General features: G+C 56.3%; 2 protein-coding genes across 4 annotated transcripts in view; one reads left to right on the forward strand and one right to left on the reverse strand.

Annotated features, from left to right (window-relative positions):
• The first annotated feature begins 807 nt into the window (after positions 1 to 807).
• LOC106891304 (serine protease inhibitor Kazal-type 5-like) overlaps positions 808 to 17,668 on the forward strand; it is a 130,801-nt gene continuing 113,940 nt past the window's right edge. The window contains exon 1 of the mRNA XM_014947754.1: positions 808 to 973. The gene's annotated coding sequence lies outside the window, so the exon portion shown is untranslated. The remainder of the gene's footprint in view (positions 974 to 17,668) is intronic.
• HRH2 (histamine receptor H2) overlaps positions 5,699 to 17,668 on the reverse strand; it is a 17,594-nt gene continuing 5,624 nt past the window's right edge. Inside the window, exons 2-4 of one of the 3 annotated variants that reach the window (XR_001412662.1) lie at positions 15,355 to 16,861; positions 11,695 to 11,856; positions 5,699 to 6,785 (exon numbers count right to left, since the gene is read on the reverse strand). Coding sequence is in view for 1 of the 3 variants with exons in the window: in XM_014947715.1 (XP_014803201.1) it covers positions 11,850 to 11,856; positions 15,355 to 16,448 (1,101 nt within the window). In the remaining 2 variants the exon portion in view is untranslated. Of the gene's footprint in view, positions 6,786 to 8,000; positions 9,757 to 11,636; positions 11,857 to 15,354; positions 16,862 to 17,668 lie in introns of those variants that run through there. The other 2 variants (XR_001412661.1, XM_014947715.1) reach the window with 2 other exon arrangements.

Here is a 17,668-nt window from a genome sequence, read left to right on the forward strand (position 1 = left end):
GGGTCTGGGCGGGACACCTCTTTCCTGCCATGCTCCCCAGAGATGCTCCTGTGGCCACTGGGAGCTCGGGAAGGGCTGTGGTCATCCCTCTCCTGGGGGCTAGCACCGGCCAGGGAGGTTTTGAAGCCCAAGGAGAGGATAGAAAACACCCAGGGTCTGGCTGCTCCCCAAGATGCCTTCTGGCATCCCTGCAGCTGCAGCGTGAGGAACACTCTATGCCTTTCCCTGGGCTCTCCAGGGCCAGCAGCCACATTCATCTCAGGCTTGACCACCGGCCTCTTTCTCCTCTCCCCTCCCCTCCCACCCACTGAGAACGTGGGATTCCTCTTACTGCACTTCGATCTCTCCAATTTTTAGCTCATTCTCGCTGCCTTATAGGCACTAATCCCTCTGCAGGCATCGGGGAGAATCCACCTACACTCCATGCAGCAATCACTTAAGTCTTATTGTGTAAACAAAATCTCAAACACGAAATCCCTAATCCTTAATGGCTGAAGCCTCCGATACCTGTTCCCCCGAGTCCTGCCTGACAGAGGCTGGAAGAAGGGGAAGGTCACTCTCATGTTTGCTCCCATCCTCAACCTCAGCCCGGATTAAACATCCGTGCACGCTTTTAACCTTGGGTTTTTCCTTTCTTCCCAGCGGTCCGCGCCGGCGAGCCGCCCCCGGCCCCCTCCCCGCTCCCGTGCATTTGTTCAGCTTAGGGGATCAAACTGGGTGACATTTGGAGTTGGGATATTTAAAATGCAAATCTCCCCTCAATAGATAAATGGAATTTGCTCCCTTTTATGAAGGGAACCTCTGGGGAGAGCCCAGCGCCGTGGCCGGCCAGCTCTGAATGCGAAATCCAGCTGGAGAGGGAGGAATCACTGCCTCCCCCCCGCCCAGCCCAGCACTTCTGGGCAAACACTCGTGCGATAACCATCCTCATCACCGCGAAGGCATCCGAATTCCCCCAAAACACAGCAGAGAGGTAAGAGCTGCGGGGCCGGCAGGGAAACCTGCGGTATTTCTGGGTTACAGCCAGGGAGGGAGAAATCTTGGTGGCCGCTGGTGTAATCCCAGAATTGATGTTTTCTTCCTCTGCGCCCGGGGTGCTGCTGATGTATCATTGTCTCTCCCTCCCAGCTCGGAAATTAAAGCTTTCACCACTTTTCTTGCTGCAGAGGAACAAATGTGTGTCTGAGAGAGAGATTTACACTTTACTTTCCCTTTTGGAAATGAAGCGTGATTTTCCAGCGACTGCAGATGCCGGGCCTGTCCTGACGCATTGAGACAGGCTCTTGGTGGGGGGGGGTGGGGAAAGGAGCCCCCCACCTGCCTCCCCCCCTGGCCTGCCCACAGCAAATCGGGTGGGTTTACACCCCAAAGGATTTGGCTGATGGAGAAGGCTGCAGTCCTCCTCTCCACTCTTGGAGGTACCTGCCCTTGTGTCCCCCTTTTTGCCCCCCCCAACCTGAGGGTGCAGGCTCCAGGCTGGGCTGATTCACCTCCTGGCATGGCTGCTCTTGCAACCTGCTAAACCCCCTTGAAGGGAGGAGAACTAGAGCATCTTTAGGAAAAAAACACTCCATTTGCTGCCAACCCCATCCAGGATGTGACTGCAGAGACCAGACTGCAGCTGGTTTAGGGGATTGGGGAGGCTCAGGGGGGATTGGGGGGTGCATAAACTGCAGCATGGCTGGGATGGAGAGGAGCAGACCCGGATGGGAAAGCCCTAGGGAGGGTTTTGGGGGAATTCAGCAGCCCTGGAGCCAGGCATGTGCAGCAGCTTCTTCCCTGCCTGCGGCTGACCTGCCTGCCCCCGGCCCCCCACTTACCCAGCAACAATTTAGGCAAAGGGGAAAATAATAAAGAAGGAAAAGTTCATCCAGCTCTTTGAGCTGGTCCTGGGCTCCTGCAGTGGTGTTGGAGGGGGCAGGCTGGGGGCTTCCCACAAACCACAGTACACCGAGGAATATCCGGAGCCTCATAAATATACTCTGAGAGAGGAGGAAAAGGGATTTGAATTTCAACTTTAATGCATAATGTGCTTTCTCTAGAAAAACAGCCTTCTTGGCAGGGACCAGACAACTTCCCACTAAACCTCCTGGAGGAGCGTGTTAGTTGCAGAGATAAAACCTCAATGAAACACAATTAGCTTCCACTTGGATTAGCCAAACTCGCCTCTCTCCTCCCACCTGGCTGCCCTGGCTCGGCAGTGGGATGGGGACCGCTCCGTGCCAACCTCCTGCATCCCCAAGCCCGCTGGGAGCAGGACGGTGGCTCTGGCCCGGGGGGAGGATAACCCTCTTTTCATGGTTAAGGAGAACCGACGTGTGATGAATGCACAAAAGCCAGAAAGCTGCAGGGCAGCCCCTGCCATCTCGCCGAGGACAGTGGCTCATCACGGCTGGTTTGCTGCAGTTCTCTGCCGTTTGGAGGCTGGCGGGGAGCCTGGGGCAGGGTCCTCATGTTGTCCCCTACGGTCCAGGCAGCTCAGGGTCAGGGCACGGCACTGCCACCTCCTCTCCCTGCTCAATCCCTAAGTGGGGAGAAGGGCGCAGAGGGGACCTGCTGGCAGCAAAGATTGCTGAAAGATTCTTTAGGCAGAAATACCTTGAATATTGAGATTTTAATTTTTTTTTAAGGCTTATAAGCCATGATGTTTTCTAGCCTTGGAGTTTTTAGGCTTAAGCATCACCCATCATGTGAATATCTCACCCCTGGTTGCCCCTGACTCCCCAGGTATCACGCTGAGCCCCGCAGCATCGGCCCCGCCGGGGAGTGGCTGCCAGAGGGACCAAGAGATGCTGGCAGGGCTCTAAGGGGAAACCGGCCTATTAATTAAGAGCTTAATTACCCAATAACGAGCAGTGGACTTAGCTCAACCTTGAAGCAGGCCAAGCGTGTGAAGCCTGCTTGGCTCCCTGGGGGAGGGACGGGGGAGGTGAGCTGAGGGCACGCTTTGCCTTCCGTGGCATTTGCAAGTATCTGCAAGATCTATACATGGAGAGAACAAACCTGGAGAGAATAGACCTTGCAGCCTCCTCGGTACTTCTGTCTCTGTTGTCCCCAGAGTGTCCCCCTGAGCCCTCGCTGGTGTCCCCCACATCAGTCCCATCATCCTGCTCAGCTCCTGCTGGCACCCATCTTCTGTCTGGGGAAAGGGGCTGTGGTCCTACTGACACGCTCGGAGGGTTATGGAGTGCCCAGCTCTCCTGTAGAACAGAACAGCTGCACGTCTCAGCCTGGGGAATGAGGATGAATGACCCAAGCACAACCCAGAGCCGGCACAGCCTGCGGACGTGGTGCCAGTGGGAGGACACAGGATGGGGACCATTTGTCCCTCCAGCAATAGAACATACCCTGGAGAAGGGGTGGCCTGTGGGGTGGGTGTTTCTGCTGGCGGAGGAGGGAGGGGAGTTTGTGAGCTGGAAAGGGAGAAGGATTTCTTTGGTTTGGCGCGTTTTGCTGCAGAAAGGCGGTTTCGGCTCCAAGGATAAGGGAAATGAAACAGAAAAATGCCTCCCATTAAGCAAAAGGGATGGAGAGCCCTGCGTAATAGTGCTGTCTGCAGGGGCTTCTCGCTCTGTATTTGCATCCAGCGCGGCCTTGTGCCAGCGCCCGGAGGGAGCCATGCTATGGCGAGACGCGCCACGTGCTGCTGCAGGAGACGGGGGGCTGAGGGGACGAGCCCTGGGCCCCACAGCTCTGGGGTGAGGACAGCCACATCCATCACCCACCCCTTGGATGACGGCCAGTGCCTGGGGCGAGGGCAGGCAGATCCCTGTGAGCCCCTGGGGAGGTCCCACGGGGGGACTGGGATCACCCTGACCTGGGCTGAGTCAGGGGCATAAGGAACCCCTGGAGGGGGTTTGGTCAAAGCCCGTGGTCAGCCCTGAGGGTCTCCTGACCGCTGGGACATGGGCAATGCCAGTGTGTCCCCTCACCCTGCCTGCATCTGCATGGCCCCAGGGAACAGAGACCCCAGCCCTGGCAGGGACCCCAACCCCGGGCAGGGCACAGCTGTGGGGGTTCATCAGGAGATGCTCTTTCCTTCCCCTTTGCTGTTAGTTTTTTTTAAAAGCCCAAGTAGACGCGACGGGTGTGTGGAAGAAAGAACAACATTCACTCTGGAGCTTTCCCAAGTAATTCATCCTCCAAGAAATTAATTATCAGTGCTGGTGCTGCGTTTAATCAGCATGGGTCCCTGCGTGCCTGAGGTCGGAGGGTGTTTGCTGCCTCTGCCTCCGGCGGCTCTGGGTTCCTGCTGGCGGGGAGCAGATCTGCTGCTGGAAGGGAGCTGGAAGCAGGGAGAGCAGGTCAGGCTGGGAGTGCACATCCCCAGCAGCTGTGCAAACACCACCAGGCCAGCAGCACCCTGCCAGCCCTGCCCGAGGGGGGTGACAGGGCAGTCCTGCTGCTGAGAGTGGGCCAGATGCCTGTAGGGGGGGGAGTCCCCAGGGTGCCCATGGGGCTGGGAGCAGGAACATAACCCAGGAGATGGTAGCCTGCGCCCCAGCCCGCATCGAGGACAGCAAACCCACATGGGCAGCATGCACACGCGTGTGTTTACGTGTGCGTGGCACGCTGGGAAGGCGGCTGTTGAATGTGTGTTTGCTGGAGGGGGACGACACAGGGGCATCTGTTCCAGCAGAGCTGCCTCTGGCATCCGTCTCCCTGACAAATGGTGTTTGGTTTGGTGGTGGAGCCTTAATGAAAGCGGTGCCGGCTGCAGGCGTGGGGAGGGGAGCGCCTGCCTGGAGGATGCACCAGGGGAGAAAGGAGAAGAAAAGGACAAATGGACGCTGGACACAGCCCCTGGTGATGGCCAGATGGCTTCCTGGCAGGACCTGTGTCTCACCGCCTGGCCGGGGACACCCAGCTCTCCACAGCAAGCCCTGGGCAGCAGGGTCTCGTGCCACCAGGAGAAGGTGCGTCACTTGTGGGGGAGAGGGTCTGGGGGTCCCCTTCAGGCTGTTTTCTAGGCGTGAGGAGGCACTGGCTGGTGTGCGTGGTCAGGCTGGTGCTGGGTAGGTGTTGTGGGGCTGTGCAGCCCCCATGCCTGAGGGCAGCAGGCTGGAGGCACTGTCTGTGTGCAGCATGGGCTGCGGGTCTTGGGTTGTCCGGGATGATGGTCTCCCAGCAGGGCCAGGACATGAGGTGTCCATGGCTGGACAGACAGACAGACATGCATCTGTAATGTAGCTCCAGATGCAGCAGTGCCACCCCAATGTCCGGGGGACACCGAAGCCCTGAAGCCAGCAGGACCTCAGATAAGCGTGGACTTTCTGGAGACAGGGGGTGATGCAGGATTTTGGGGACCTCTGGGACTGCTACCCTGGGGCAGCCAGTGATCTGTTTCCGTCACGTTTCCATCATACTTGTGCCCTCTAGTGGCTTTGTCCCCTCTCTGGTCCCATGGCCACCATCCCAGTGCCATGACTACACCCCTGATCCCATGGCCACCATCCCATGGTGGCCAGGGTCAGCCTGGCCCTGTGCCTCCAGCACTGCCAGCCTTGGCAATTCATAGGCGGTGGGGAAACAGTGGGTGAGAAGGGCTTGGGTCAGGCCAGGAGGGCACCTTGGCACCGCATGATGGTGACCCCCTTCAGGCTGGAAGGGAGTGCTTCTCCTTGGTTTCAAGATGGTTTGGCATGGAAATGTAACTTTTAGATCTGGAAAGAGGCAAGGGATACCAAAACCTTTCCAGGGGCTTGAATCCTCAGCCAAAACTGCCGGCTGAGTGACCCCAAAATGCATTTTATTCCAGAAAATCAAATCTTTAGATTTCTAACACAAAGTTTCTCATTTTCTGACTGCTCGGGGCTGTTCGCTACCTTTCTGTCTCCTCTGTGTTCAATCACATGGCAGCCTGAAAAAAAACCCAACACCCTTTTTTCTCGTTCTACTGATGTTTTGCTTTCATCTAAAAGAAATAAACCGCTCCTTCGCCTCCGGCCCCCAACAGCCACTGCTTCTCAGCTGCGCTCCTCGGGGAGGGGATGCCTGGATGCCCTGCGGCTGCTCCTGCCTCCCGCGTGAGTCTCCCCTTCCCTCTGCCTCCTCTCTGCATGTTTTTGGACCCTACCCAGGGCTGCGGCAAGGACAGGAAAGGTGGTTTGGTGGGAGAAGCCCAGCCAGGCTCCACAGATCCCCGGGGTGGCTGGTGGAGCAGGGTGAGGATGGGGTCCCGTATACCAGGGCAGTGTGAGCTCCCGTGTCCCCCGCAGGGAGAGGGAGATAGAGGTGTCCCTGTGCAAGTGGCAGCTGTCTCTGTGCGCACTCCCACTGCTAGCAGGGGGATATTTCCTATCTGAGAAAGCAGATGTTGGTTAGGAGCTTCCTAAGCAGTTTCTCTTCCCTCTTAGAATTGCTGCTTGGAGACAGAATTAAATTCTCTTTTGTTGTCAGTTTAGGGGACAACAAAACCAAATGTCACCTGGAGAAGTTCCTACAGTTGCACCCCTGGGGCTGGCACCGCTGGCCCAGGACTGGGATTAGCCTGTCACCAACAAAACCACCGTGACGGTGGTCCCCAGGGGGAACAGATAGATGATCGATGCTGGGATTGGCTTGTCCGATGGCTGTGGTGACAGCAGTGACCTGGAGCAGCAGCTTCACCCTGCCTGTGCTTGCACTGCACTAACCCATCCTCACAGCCTCCGGACTGGTCCATGCACCGAGCGGTGTCAGGCCTCTGCCAGGCCAGTGAGGGGCTCGGGGCAGCAGAGCCACAGACAGCAACTGCCACAGATGTTCTGCATTTTGGATTTCTCCCCCTTCCAGCCTCGTTAGTACTGAAATTAAAAGCAAGTGTTTGTGAATTGGTAGCTGTTCTCCAAGACCCTAATTAGCAAATCTCTTCATCCCCCGGGGCTGCAATCTAATAATAAAAAAAAAAAAAACAAAAACCAACCCAGCACCCAAACAAGCCCCAAACCTCGTTTGATGGATCGGGAGTGCTACTGGAACAGTCGGAAGCGGCTCTTCCTGCTTAGTATGGTAATTAAACACTTCAATTGCAATTATTTTTGCAATTAGATAAGTCTCTAATTGTTATCATAGGTGGCGGGGGTTTGGGTGTGTGTTTGCCAGTTTTTCCTCCCTGAGCTGGAGCGAAGCGTGGATGCTACAGGCGATTCAAGGCCTGCTCCTCTCTGGTTGGTTTGAAGACGAGTCCTCTGTGTGCTCGGCTGCGGGGGCTCCTTTCCTGCGTCTTTGCGAAGGAAGGCTCCGGTGAGGTAATCTCCCCTTCTGCTGTGGGGTGCTCACCCCAGGGGTCTCATAGTTCCCTGTCCCATGAAGGAGGACCGGGAAGGGGCCGTTGCCTGCCAGGGCATCACCTCACTGCGGGTCTCTCCCTGCCCACTGATGCTTTGGTGGGGCTACGTGATGCCCAGGCTGGGTGCTGTGGGGCACTGGGGATGCAACCCACCCCTCTACCAGCCCTCCATGTTCTCTGGAAGCCATTTGCTCTTTCCCATCACGAATTGCTGGCAGAAGGGGACAAACAGTGTGACCAGCAGAAGTAGGGAGGTGATTGTGCCCCTGTACTCAGCACTGGTGAGGCCACACCTCGAGTATTGTGTCCAGTTTTGGGCACCTCAATACAAGAGAGATATCGAGGTGCTGGAGCGAGTGCAGAGGAGGGCAACGAAGCTGGTGAGGGGGCTGGAAAACAAATCGTATGAGGAGCAGCTGAGGGAGTTGGGACTGTTTAGTATGAGGAAGAGGAGGCTGAGGGGAGACCTCATCACTCTCTACAACTATGTGAAAGGACACTGTAGAGAGGTTGGTGCTGGTCTCTTCTCACAGGTAATTAGTGACAGAACGAGAGGGAACGGCTTCAAGCTCCAACAGGGTAGGTTTAGATTGAACATTAGGAAAGAATTTTTCACCGAAAGAGTGGTCGGGCATTGGAACAGGCTGCCCAGGGAGGGGGTGGAGTCACCATCCCTGGCTGTGTTTAAGGGCCGTTTAGATGCAGTGCTAAGGGACATGGTGTAGGGGATGACTTTGTAGGGTAGGGTAGATGGTTGGACTCGATGATCCCAAGGGTCTCTTCCAACCTAGACGATTCTATGATTCTAAGGGCCAAACCCCCAGAGGTGTGAGCGGTCGGGCTGCGGTGGCTTTGGGGGTGACAGAGGGTCTGGGGACCCCAGCGGGGTCTGGTGTGCCGGGTCGGGGTGGGGGGAGCCCTGTGGGTGTTTTGGGGGGTACCCAGCCGGGTGTGTGGCCGGGAGGGGCGGGCCTGTCCCCGGCAACAAGCAGGGGGAGCTCCGAGCCTGCGCTGCCGCCGGCCCGCCCCGCTCCCCGGGGGAGGCCCCCTGTCCCCCTGCTCCTGCGGGTCATGGCGTTCACCGGGTGGGTGTCGGGCACCCCGGCTTGGCCCCGTGCAGGGAGCCCCTTCCAGGTACACCTCCACCCCCTCCCCCCAGCCGTCGGGAGACCCCCAAAATTCGGGGCACTAATGTCCTTGAGCGACGCCTGAGACCCAGGGCAGAGCCCCGGCCCACGGGAAACCGGTTGTCTGGGGGGGTCAGCACCCTCCCTTCTGGGGGGAATCTGCAAACGGGGGTCTGTCTGTGCCCTGGGGATGATGTGGGGGGCAGAACGAGCACGCTGTGCCCCGGAGGTGGTGAGAGTCAGGGTTATTCCAGGAGGAAACACTTGCTGCACAGCACAGCAAGGAGCCTTGTTTGTTCCTGTCCTATCCGGTCCTAGCTGCCCCTTCTTCCCACCAGCTCGGGGACCTGGGAGAGGGGGTCCTTTAGCAGGTCCCACAGGGCAAGGTGCTCTCTATGGGGGTGCCAGCTCTTCCTGGGGGGGCTGCAACCTGTGTCCTGGGGGGCTTGTGCTGTGTGTTTGTCCGGGCTCTGTCCCAGCAAAGACATGGAGATGGGACAGCAGGATACAGGGGGAAAGGGAGGCTCTTCCCAGGACAGGGCACACCCAAATTAATCAATCATCTCTGTGTTAAATAGATTTTTATACCATTGATGACTTCTGCACAGACTCAGTGTGGAAACATCCTGTTTTGGTGGTCTTAGTGTTTGAGCTGCCGGGGAGGGCAGAGCCTGGGGACAAACCCCAGCTGCTTAGTGTCCCCCCATGGCCCAGCAGGCTCCAGGGCCTCCCTCCTTCTTGCAGTGGGGCTGGGACAGGGAACATGAAGCAGGGTCAGCCCTGGCGATGCCAAAACCTCCCCAACGTGGGAGGCAGGTAAGCTTGCCCCAGCACAGATGCTGTAGGACTGGGCATCCTGTGCATGATCAACCAGTACTCATGGCTGCTGACATCTGCCATGATTAGCCCTCCTGCCACATTGTCCACCCTTCTGCCTGGACTCCTGCCCCCTCCAAGGGGTGGATATGGCCCTTGGACAGGGTATAAGGGAGGGTAGTGCTTGTGCTCTGCTTCTCCACCCTAGGCTGGTCTGTCTGGCACCAAGACCTTGATTGCAGCCCCTTTTCCCTCCACCGTGTGCCCTCTCAGCCTGACCCACTGCCCTGGGCTTGGGGAGGACACCCCCATCCTGGGGGTACATGCTAGCTTCTGACCCAGCTCCTTGGGCATCACTGCCTGCTGGTGTGGGGCTCGACGCTGGAGGTGTCACAGCCCCAACAGGGCAGGGGAGAGGCTCTTCTGCAGCTCCTCCGAGGGCTCTTCAAACACACCACCCTCCTGGGAAGAAACTTGGGCAGGCAAAGGCCTCTCCAGCAGTGTCTGGGGTTGGAGCAAATGCTGCATGGCAGAGCAGGCATCCTGCAGGGGAACAGAGAGGGGGTTCGATGACTTTGCAGGGTGTAGGTAGGTCCCTTCCCCCGGCTTTCATGCTCCCCAGCACAAGGGGTGTGCCTGGGAGGGGCTGTGGTGTGATGCTGTGAGGATGCTCTCAGCAGAGCACGGCTGAGTGCTGACATTTGGGCAGAGCTGAGCAGGCTTATGTCACCCCAGGACCCACCATCTGACATCCCTTTGAGTAACATCTTACTTTGTGGCTTCCTCTGCATGCTCTTTCCACCCACTTGGGCCGGCTGGAAGAGGCAGGGTTGTCACCTCTGCAAATGCCTCTATAAAAGCAGATTTCCTGGGATCAGTGGTGCTCTGGTCCTGGGTATTCCTTCTTCCATGGCCCCTCTCCCCACCGCTGCAAGTGGGTTGGGGATTTTTCAGGTGGGTGTCCCATGTGAGGTGGCATTTCCTGTCCCTACCCTCACAGCGCAGAGAGGAAATCTGTGGCCACACCAGGACCTCAGATCTGCAAACCTCTCTGTCAGAATGACTTGACTTCATTCTGTTGATTAGATTAGAATCATAGAATGGTTTAGGTTGGAAGGGACCTTAAAGATCACCTAGTTCCAGTCTCTTGGGGGATGGCTGGTATTTTGCCTTTAACTCATGGAAAGCAAATGTCTTTCAGAAGATAACGTGCAGCACAGAGAGGGGAAAGCATGAAGCAGAAGAGCTGGAATTGGCATCCCTTCAGCCCCTGCTGTTGGGCAATGACAGCAACAGAGATGACTCTGCAGTGATGGAGTGGTGAGCATCCTGTCTGCCCCGGGAGAGGTTCACTGTGAGCTGTTGTGCCCTCCAGGCTTGGGGTTTCGTGCTGCTGACGCCCACTGGGGCAGCACTGGGGCTGCTGTGATGCCATTCCAGGCAGCAGCCTCTGCACTGCGACCTTCCCGCTGAGCGATGCTTGTACCTTGGCGTGTCGCATCGAGGGACTTGCCCCCCTGGGGTAAGAGGGACCTCACTGCCCTGTCCTGCTCCTGCCCCCTTGCTCTCCAAACCTCTGGTTCCCTTTCTGCTGATGGGCAATGTCAGTTTCAGGATGTTTCTCTCGGAGTCCCTCAGAGAGATGCAGGGGGATGCTGTGCCACAGGGTGGTGGGTCCTGCCCTCTCCTGCAGCAGCCCCAGCTCCCTCCCAGCCTCAAGGGTTGGGGCAGCAGCACCAGCTCTCACCATCGCCATGACCTTGGCTAAGGTTAGCCGTGCTCAGCGTGCAGCAGGGACAAGTGTACCTAGCGTCCAGCATGTGGGTGACACTATTTTCTCCCGCAGGGCACAGTCAATAAGGGAGAGCCCAGGTTATCAGCGTGCAGCGTTGGAGGGAGAGCGTGTGGAGGTCAGGGTGACCTTGACTGGCTCTTCCTGGGAAGTGCTCCACAAAGTGGCTCTCTGGAGCTGAGAGGCATCCCCATTCATGACAGCCATGTCCTGCAGCCCATGGGGAGAAGGTGGCAAAGACTGGTGCAGCATCAGCTCTTCACCCCGGGAGCCCTGCCAGCATCCCCGTGAAAGCAATTTATGTGGAGCTGATGCAGGCTTGCATGAGAATGAAGTGTGCTGGAAATCCACGGTCTAAATGCAGCTGCCTCTGCAGCGTGTGGACTGACAGGTGGGATGCAGAGATCTTCCAGGACATCTCAGGGTGGCTGTGTAAGCCCCCACCTCCAGGGCAGCTGGGAGTAGGGGGGGTAGAGCTGTGTACACCTCCCCTGGACTTGGGGCTGTGTTTGGAGAGCAAATGATGCTGGAGAAAGGAGTGAGGATACACCTCTCTGATGGCATCACCCTCTGCGCCAAGTACCATGGGGATGGGATGGCTGGACCAGGGGAAAATGCGGTGTGTGCCATAGCAGGGAGAGTTGCCCCCTCCCCTTGCTTCCACCCGGTGACCATGGCCCCATACTCACCCTGTGGCCCTCACCCCTGCCATTGAGTTTCTCCCTGAGGAAAATTGAGTGTTGTCCTTTCAACCTCACAGGATTTTGGAAGAGGGCAGCCAGGAGCTGACGGGTGGGAGACGTGGGTCCTAGGGCAGCAGGCTGGCTGAGACTCACGGGAAAGCTCAGGTGCTGGAAAGGGTTAAATTGTACATAAAGACAGAAAGAAAAGAGAGAAAAAAAGAAGAGATCAGTTGATGAGTGCCAGCGTGGTGGAGCCCACCTTTGCTCTGTGGAGCACCAGGTACTGTCTGCCTGGCGTCTGCTGCTCGAGGCTGGCAGCTGGGACAGGCAGGTTAGGACAGGGACATGGTGACTGGGACAGGGATCCTTTTCTATGGGAACTGGCTTCTCTCTGCCTATATATTATGGCCATGGCCCTGAGCACAGATGATGTGTGCAAGAGAGTAATCCAGAGCTGCTCGCTCAGCTCTGTTGTTTTCTGTCTGATACCTCCCCGTTGGCGCTGAATGTTCCTTCTCTTGGGCCTTCAATCTCTCCGGAACTCAGGGACTGGTCTCACAACCTGCAGCCGTGCCTGGTCCCTGGCACACTCGTCTTCAGGGTCCTGTCCCACCGCAGTGAGGCAGGTTCCTGAGGTCCATCAGGTGCTGTGTGTACAAGTAGTGCTTTCCTTGACTGGTTTGTGTGAAGAGATGAATTGCCTTTCCTCTTTGGGGCCTAGTGGGGAGACAGAAGCAGCTGCCTTCCCTTGCATCCCTGCTTGGCCCTGCACTCTCCACCCTACCTGGTCCTCACCCGTGGAAATGCCTCCAGCCCTTTAATGGCTGTGGTGCTCCCATGGCCTTTTGATTTCCAAAGCAGCGATGACTCCCTGTTCCTGCTCCTGACACCCCTGAGACTGGCTGCAGTTCTCCAGTATTCCCACTATTGTTTGCTGGTCTTTTCTCTGTGCATCATAACAGGAAAGGACATTGTTATTAAGGGCAATGCTTCAAAATACTGCTGGTTGTGCTTTTCCCTGAATCACCCTGTGGAGTTTCTCTGAGCTGAGCTCTTCTGAGCTCTGGCCCTCCTGATCTGGGGGGTTATGAGTTTGTGAAGTGATTCGTGTTGGCCTTTTTGCCATTAACATGGCTGGGGCAGGTGACTGGGAAGACTATGCAGACGGGAAGGGGGAGAGGAACTAGCTTGGTTCATGCTTGGGGTGAAATTGGCTGCCAGGCTTCTGGTGTACAGGTAAATCCCATGCCCACCTGTCTTGTGTGGTATTAGTTGATCCAGATCATCTGCCAACAGCAGATGTTTATATATCTGATTACGGAAAAGAGGGTTGGAAGGGCCCTCACGTGGTCCTTGATGCGTCATTTCTGTGTAAATGAGCAGGTTAAGAAGAGAAGTAGATAAAGTAAAAGTGGTAACTGATCATTTGGTGACTGAGCAACTCTTATCTGATCGCGAGCAGAAACCACAGCAGCGGTGCTGCATAGGAAGGGAGGGAGATCTCTGGATTTAAAAAGGTCAAGAAACATCCTTGTGGTTGAGTCTTTCTCTCTTACTGCCCCACGGTTCCTGGGTCTCGTGTGTTATGGTGCTGTTATGGTGCTTGCTTCTAATCAACCTCTTCCCTCCAACTTCCTGCACCCTTGGGAGCAAATCAAGCTGGGGTACTCACTGGGGTTGATTTTAGCAGTGGGGCCTCTTCCCCCCGCAGGGGTAAGGACAGTCTGGAGCCACACGCTGGATCCCTGTGCTGAGGTTTTGGCCAAGCCCTGCTGGCAGTGGGCACCTGCCCGTTGAGAGTTTGGGGATGGAGGTCCCCCAGCTGCCCCTGACCCCATTGTGGGCTTTGGATGCAAAGCAGGATCAGGCCCTCCAGGGAAGCAGAAGAAGGACCTTGGCTACTTGGGAAAGTCACAAGGTCAGTGACCTTGACCTCTGCCTGGGGAACAGAAACTCATTTTCCTTCCCCTTTTCTTGCAGTCCATATCATTATTCTCCCTTCGAGATAAGGCAGCATTTCTCGAAGTCTTTTTCTCCCTCTCAGCTGCATAGGGAAGCCCCTCTGGCCTGTTCCCCTTGGCCAGGACTCCCTGTCCAGCTGCAGAGCCCCTGTGTGTGAGATCCCAGTTTGCCCAGGATCTGCACTTTTCTGTGAGTAAACAGCACAGCTCCTTTCTCTTTGTCTGTTTGCAGAAGCATGTCCCACCTCAGGCCCATGCTCTCCATATGTTTTTTATATATGCCTGCAACCATGCTTACTAAATGCTGTACCTTTGAACTCTTTATTAGTTCTTGGAAGCTGAAAAAGCAGCGCCGGGAGCTCAGGTCTTGTGTCTGCACTCACCCATCCTGGTGTTTCCTGGGGCAGAGTTCCCTGCCCTAAGCTGCTCCTCTGCCTTGGGTAAAGCCGCATCTGAGCCCCAGTGGAGGCACGATGCTGGGTGAGCCTTTCCGATGGCTCTGTCCTTTGGTTCACCTCCTCACGCTCTCCTTTCAGTGGCTTGAGACTGTTTTTCTGGGACAGGACCAAGGGCACGTACCGCTGGAGAGCACAAGTGCAGCTCCTTTGCTGGCACGTGGGGAACGGGGAGTCAAAAGCCTCCTTATCTATGGATGGAAAGTTCCTGGGCTGCTTATCAGCCACTGCTTAGAAGTTAGATTAAAGTCTAATCGTGGTTTGCACCATGGCAGATAGCATAAGAAGGATGGAGAAGCACAATCAAGTGGGTGAATGCCCCTTGGGCAAGGCAATGTGCTGGTGGCTCAGCCCTGTGGTAACAGTGGGTGCCATGGGAAGGGACTGGTGCCACAGCCCAGAACAGAGCTCTCCCACCTCGCATCCTGCGTCCCTGCACCTCTCCGAGGGGCCTGACCCCCGTGACACGCTTGGGTTGACACTGAGGGAGTTTTTGGCTCTAACTTTACATGGGTATTCATATTTCTAAAAACATTTTCCAACCTAATTTGGGCTATTCTTGCTCCTTTCCAGAGATGGGAATGGAACTTGCTGTTGGCTGAATTCTCTGCTAATGCAAACCGACAGCCGAAATGCTGAGGGTGCGCGGCTCGGCCGGGAAGGGAGACTGCTGAGCAGCTCTGCAGGGAGCTGGGGACCCAGATCTTGGCTCCTGCAGGGACTTGCAGCCTGATTGTGGGTGCCCTGACTCTCTGCCCCAGGGCTAACACCCTGTTGCCCACCCTGTGATGGGCAGTCATCCTTCTTGAGCTCCCCCCAGCTCTGTTGTGTGCCCAGGCTCTGCTGGCTGCCTGCCACTGGAGAGCAGGGCATGGATGGCTTTGGGGAGCAGCTGCAGCTAATGGCTGCACCCCATTCTGCACAGAAAACCCCGATGGCAAAACTGTCTTCAGCAAAGCCAGGGACATTCTGTGCTGCCTGTGAACGGGTGGTGGTTGCAGAGGTGGCCAGCCACATGTGAAGGTGGAGTAGCTGGACTTGTGCTGCCAGCATGGAGGGATGTGAGCTGGGCTCCTACTGGTGGTGGTGAATTTCTGAGTGGCTGCAAAGGGCAAGAGTTGCCTGGGCAAGGATCTCCTGCTGGGGCATCAACTCATTGCTTAAAAGTTCATGGACAACCTCGGGTCCCCACCTCTGCCTTCCTCTCCAGGGACAAACCCACCACCAAAGCTCTGTAAGAAGGACCTTACCTCTTGAGGGCTCCATCATTCAGCAAGATCCCTTTCCCGTTCCTTATCTCCAGTTTCAGGGGTTTACCTTCCTGACTGCTCTGGCCCTGCTGGCAGTTCCTGCCCCTGGACTGGGCCTTCTGCAGGGGAGGCAGGCAGGAGATCCTGGGGTCCCTAGTCCTCCGGCAGTGCAGCAAGTGCTGGTATGCCACTCGGAAATCCCTGTTGAACGTCCCGTAGAGGATGGGGTTCAGGGCTGAGTTGGCGTAGCCCAGCCAGAGGACAATGGACATGACTGTGCTGTCCACCGTGCATTTCCCCCGTATCCCCCGGTATGTAAACACTGTGAAATAGGGGAACCAGCACACAATGAAAGCTCCCAACACCACTGCCAGCGTCACGGTGGCTTTGTGCTCTTTCACCATGGGTGGCATGGGGGTGTTGCTGCTGCTGCACCATGTGTGGTTTATCCTCTTGGCTTGCTCCCTCGCTATCTTGAATATCCGGTAGTAGGTGATGCACATGATGACCAAAGGGATGTAGAAGGTGAGCAAGGCATCCACTAGCCCGTACGGAGTGTTCACGTCCAGCATGCACTCCTTGCTGTCGTTGTTTTGGACTGCTGTCCCACTGGTGTTCCAGCCCAGGTGGATGGGCAGGAAAGAGACCATCAGTGAAACGGTCCAAATAACAACCAAACCCACAGCCACCCGGGAGCGAGTGACCAGCTGGCTGTAGCGAAGCGGGGTGGTGACAGCAAAGTAGCGGTCCAGGCTGATCATGAAGAGGTTGAGGATGGAAGCCGTGCACAGCATGACGTCCAGGCTGAGGTAAATGTTGCACAAAGTGCTGCCGAAGGGCCACTCTTTGGTGAGTTCATAGAAGGCAGAGAATGGCAGCACCAAGAGGCCCAGCAGCAGGTCAGTGATGGCCAAAGAGACAATGATGCAGTTCGTCAAGCTGCGGAGCCGGCGGTCAAGGATGACAGCCAGGCAGACAATGATGTTACCGCAGAGAGTGATCACGATGAGGATGGCAAGGCAGGACCCAACCAGTAGTTGCATGGGAAATTCCATCCTTTTTTGAGGGCTTGTACGGTTGTAACACAGCTCCATAATGTAGTCATATGGATGGATCAGTCCTGCTCTCACCAGCTCCAAAGCTACTTGGAGTGAGCCTCTACCGGGCAGCCCTAGAGCCCCTTCCCAAGTGACCTTGGAGAACACTGCGGAGTTGCTTCACTTGTTCAGCCTTGTATACTAGGAATGACACAGTCTAGGGAAAGATGTGGTCCTGCACCTTGCTTGTGCCTGTTGGCCCCATCTGGGATCTCAGTGCTGGAGCTGATCCCCTGTGTCAGCTGCTGGTGGGTCTCAACTGCTCCCTTTTCCTCTCCTACCTTCTCCTTTCCTCTGAGTGGCTGTGGGGTTGGCTCCCGTGGGGTCTCACACAGTCTGCATGTTTGGTTGGTGACAGCAGTCAGCAGTGCTCCAGCAGGGACAGAGCTTTGCCACCTCCTGAGGACAACCTGCAAAGAAAGTACCAACTCAGAGCTGCAATGGGCAAAAGTCTTCTGTGCTGCCTCTCAAACCCCTCCAGAAAGGGGGCGTCTGCACCCTCCTGGGTGCTCCAGCCCACTTAAACCTGAATTGGAAGGTCTCATGGCAGCCAGGCACACATGTCCCTGCCAGCTGGCCTTACCCAGCCCCAGGTGTGGCCAGGTGTGGTAACGTAATGATGATGAGAGATTGGCAGGGATTTTAGACATGGCAGTTTTCTGCAGGCTGTGATGAAAGAAGGACTTGGGAGCACAGGAGGAAAGAGTTTTCCTGAGAAAACACTTCACTTTTCTTATGCAACCTGGTAAAATTAGTGTGGTTTCTGAAGCTTGGCAGTGGCTATAAGCTTAAGCACTTGTTTATTAAACTTTTCCTTTGTAACTGCACTTTGCAGCAGCCCATGCCTTGCGTTGGTCCCTGCTGTCAGCAGCCACGCTGGCTCCTGCAGCCCGGAGAGGAAATCCTCGCTCTGCTCAGGGCCCTGGGAGGGAAGAAGAACCCATTTATCAGGGGTGCAATGCCTGGGGGAGGAGGTGGCTGAAAGGGCTCTGACAGCTTCGTTGGTCCCGTTCCCAGCAGCTGAATGGCAGCAGGGAGGTTTGTTTTTCAGGGAGAGCTTGGATGGAGCTGCTCTTGCTGTGGGACAGGGACGCAGAATGGAGAACATCCCTTATAGACTTACTTCTTATGATTGTTTTCTGTCTGTATGTAAATAACAAAAAGTCATATTTTGCAAGGGCAGAAGCAACACAGCAACACCCCCCCCCCCCAACCCC

This window comes from Calidris pugnax, unplaced genomic scaffold (assembly GCF_001431845.1).
Source record: "Calidris pugnax isolate Ruff unplaced genomic scaffold, ASM143184v1 scaffold27, whole genome shotgun sequence".
Classification (NCBI taxonomy): Eukaryota; Metazoa; Chordata; class Aves; order Charadriiformes; family Scolopacidae; genus Calidris; species Calidris pugnax.